Here is a 3,556-nt window from a genome sequence, read left to right as displayed (position 1 = left end):
TGGCATGTGCTCGTAAGAGACTGTTCATGACAATAGGGAAATCGCCAACCCATAACTGAAATTCACATCAGTTGGATATTTTAATAAGATAGTTACGGAATTGAATTTGAGATAAATTGAGTTTTTGTAAGTGCTTTCTCTATTTAGTTAGGGTGATTCAATTCAAGAGCAATCAGGATAGTTAGCTAATTAGGAATTAATTAATTAATCTTCAGATTATTAGATAACATAAGGTAGGTTAAGTACTAGTGTTGTTGGATTAATCCTCGTGGGACCGATACTTAAATTACTCATCAGTATATTACTTGAGTGACTAGTGCACTTGCTAGTGTAGTTTTAAGCGCATCAAGTTTTTGGCACTGGTGCCGGGGATTATCATAACAATATTAGGAATCATCTACTGTTGTTAATCTGACTTCGTATAATATATCTATGTTGTGTGTTATAGTATCTTTATGACTTTGACTTGTTCAGTATATGACATGCAGCAGTGGGAAGGAGAGCATCATCTACGATCCGGAGATTGATCAAACTCTTCACCATCGTCTTAGAGCCTTGAAGCAAGGGAAAGCTGAAAGAACAAAGATGGCCAAGCAAAGGACTATGATGGACTATGCCAAGACAACCCTCACTGGTGCAGCCTCGAGCATAGCAAGACTGACTATAGCTGCCAACAACTTTGAAATCAAATCGGCAATCGTCCAGATGGTTCAAAACATGGTTCAATTTTGTGGATTGGCTAATGAGGATCCCAACACTCACATTGCTAACTTCTTGGAGATATCTGACACATTCAAACACAACAGAGTTAGTGATGATGTTGTGAGACTCAGATTGTTTCCTTTTTCTTTGAAGGACAAGGCTAAGACTTGGCTCAACTCTCTACCAACTGGGTCGATCTCAACTTGGGATGAAATGGCTAGCCACTTCCTATTCGAGTTTTTTCCTCTATCCAAGACTGCAAAGATAAGGAATGACATCACAACTTTCACTCAGCAGGATGGGGAATCATTATATGAGTCATGGGAGCACTACAAGGAACTATTGAGGAAGGTCCCTCATCATGGACTTCCTGTTTGGCTCCAGGTTCAGACATTCTACAATGGACTGACACCGGAAGTTGCTCATGCACTTATTGAAGAGATGGCTACAAATAACTATCAGTGGCATTCTGAGAGGGCCCAAGTTAAGAAGCAAGTCGACATTCACAACGTAGACACTTATACAACATTATCTACACAAATTGGAGCTCTTAGCAAGAAGATTGATGACATACAGCTTACAACCATGCAAGTTCAAGTAGTAGCCTGTGAATGGTGTGGGGGGAGGTCATGTTAGTACTGAATGCCAAGTTGAAAATCAATTCATGCAATCCCCTAAGCAAGTGGATTTCATAGGGAATCTTCAAAGATAGCAAGGTAACTCCTACCCTCGTACCTTCAACCCTGGATGGTGGAATCACCCTAATCTTTCATGGTCAAATCAAAATGTGGTGAAACCTACAAAATTTTGCTCAGCCGGAAAAGAAATCCAATTTAGAGGAGCTGCTGACTAAATTCATATCAAGTGCAGAAACGAGATTTCAGAATCAAGAGGCATCGATTAATAATTTAGAGACTCAATTGGAGCAATTGGCGCAAATGATATCCGCTAGAGTCCAAGGTGCTTTGCCTAGTAGTACAGAGGCGAATCCAAGGGAGCAAGTGCAAGCTATTACCTTGAGAAATGGTAAGGAGTTGAAGGAGGTGGAAAAGAAAACACAAGAAGGAGGTAAGAAGGATACAACTCTAGAAACTGAAAAGGAGGAAGAGCAGTCGGATTCAAGGGAGGAGAAAAGTTAAAAGCCACAAGTACCATTTCCCAATAGGCTTAAGAAACACAAAATGGAAAAGGACTTTGGTAAGTTTCTTGAAATTTTCAAAAGTTTACATATTATCATTCCTTTTGCAGATGCTTTATCCCAAATGCCACATTATGCAAAGTTCCTTAAGGAAATCTTGGCGAACAAAAGGAAATTGAGAGAAGTGGCTACAGTTGCATTGAATGAAGAATACTCACAAATCCTTCTCAACAAGCTGCCTCATAAACTAAAAGATCCAGGGGGTTTTACTATTCCTTGCACTATAGGTAGTCTAAGGATCAATAAGGCATTGTGTGATTTAGGATCTAGTATAAATTTGATGCCCTATTATGTTTTTAAGAAATTAGGGCTAGGTGAACCCCAACCTACTAGAGTTGCATTGCAATTAGCTGATAGGTCTATCAGGCATCATAGGGGAATTATAGAAGATGTTCTTGTTAAGATTGATAAATTTATTTTTCCCATGGATTTCATAGTATTAGATATGGAAGAGGACATTGAGGTCCCACTTATTCTAGGGCGACCCTTCCCAGTTACAGGAAAGGCAATGATAGATGTCCAACAAGGACAATTAATCCTTAGAATTCAAGATGAAGAAGTAATTTTTAAGATGTCTGATTCTATGAGACATGCACCATCTAGTGATGATTCATGTTATATGATAGATGTTATTGACTATGTTGTTGGTGGATACTTTCAGGTTAATAGATCAGCCGATCCTCTTGAGTTATGCATACAAGAAAGGGAAGCAACAATTGAAGACAATGAAGAAATCTGGAGCCTGCTAGCATACTTAAATGTGAATCCTCAGTATCAAGGAAAGAGGTTCATCAAGCTGGAGAGCTTGGACAGACCTTCAATGCCAAAAAGCAAGTCGTCAATTGAAGAGGCACCCACCCTTGAGCTGAAACAACTTCCACCACATCTAGAGTATGCCTTTTTAGAAACACCTTCATCTCTACCAGTGATCATCTCATCAGCCTTGACTCCCTTGTAGAAGGAAAAACTGGTACGGGTGCTATGGGAACACAAGACAGCTCTAGCTTGGAAGATAGCAGACATCAAGGGCATCAATCCATCCATATGCACTCATAAGATTCTGATGGAGGATGGATGCAAGCCCACGGTTCAGCCCCAAAGATGTCTGAATCCGAACATGAAAGATGTGGTGAAGGCAGAGGTCATCAAACTACTAGATGCAAGCATTATTTACCCAATCTTAGATAGCTCATGGGTAAGCCTTGTCCAAGTACTACCAAAGAAAGGAGGCATGACTATAGTGCCTAATGAGAAGAATGAGCTCATACTGACTAGGACGGTTACCAGATGGCGAGTGTGCATCGATTACAGAAAACTGAATGATGCCACACGCAAGGATCACTTCCCTCTACCTTTCATTGATCAGATGTTAGAAAGACTAGCTGGTCATGAGTTCTACTATTTTCTAGATGGGTACTCGGGCTACAATCAAATTCTGATTTCACCCGAAGATTAGGAGAAAACCACCTTCACTTGTCCTTATGGCAACTTTGCTTACAGGAGGATGCCGTTTGGACTATGTAATGCTCCAACAACATTTCAGAGGTGTATGATGGCTATATTTTTCGGTATGGTGGAGAAGTGTATGGAGATTTTCATGGATGATTTTTCAATTTTTGGTTCTTCCTTCAATGCATGCCTACATAACTTGGAAAA

The 3,556-nt window shown here is 40.0% G+C and overlaps 1 protein-coding gene and 1 non-coding gene across 2 annotated transcripts; one reads left to right on the top strand and one right to left on the bottom strand.

Annotated features, from left to right (window-relative positions):
* Positions 1–963: 963 nt before the first annotated feature.
* Positions 964–1,070, bottom strand: LOC148865906 (small nucleolar RNA R71). The gene has a single exon (XR_016112113.1). It is a non-coding gene; the product is annotated as a small nucleolar RNA R71 (small nucleolar RNA).
* Positions 1,071–1,640: 570 nt separating this feature from the next.
* Positions 1,641–2,858, top strand: LOC148865905 (uncharacterized). Its single transcript, XM_088976401.1, has 2 exons — positions 1,641–1,836; positions 1,951–2,858. Exons 1-2 carry the CDS (start codon positions 1,641–1,643, stop codon positions 2,856–2,858), a joined length of 1,104 nt encoding a protein of 367 aa, XP_088832527.1.
* Positions 2,859–3,556: the final 698 nt, after the last annotated feature.

This window comes from Nelumbo lutea, chromosome 3, assembly GCF_056320005.1.
Source record: "Nelumbo lutea isolate HS-2025 chromosome 3, American lotus-T2T, whole genome shotgun sequence".
NCBI classification, from domain to species: Eukaryota; Viridiplantae; Streptophyta; class Magnoliopsida; order Proteales; family Nelumbonaceae; genus Nelumbo; species Nelumbo lutea.
This window is presented reverse-complemented; position numbering and strand designations above follow the sequence as displayed.

Coding starts and splice junctions, on each gene's coding strand:
- LOC148865905 (XM_088976401.1), top strand. CDS start 1,641: ATGATATCCGCTAGAGTCCAAGGTGCTTTGCCTAGTAGTACAGAGGCG. Junction 1,837..1,950: donor GGATTCAAGGGAGGAGAAAA/GTTAAAAGCCAC, acceptor TTCCTTTTGCAG/ATGCTTTATCCCAAATGCCA.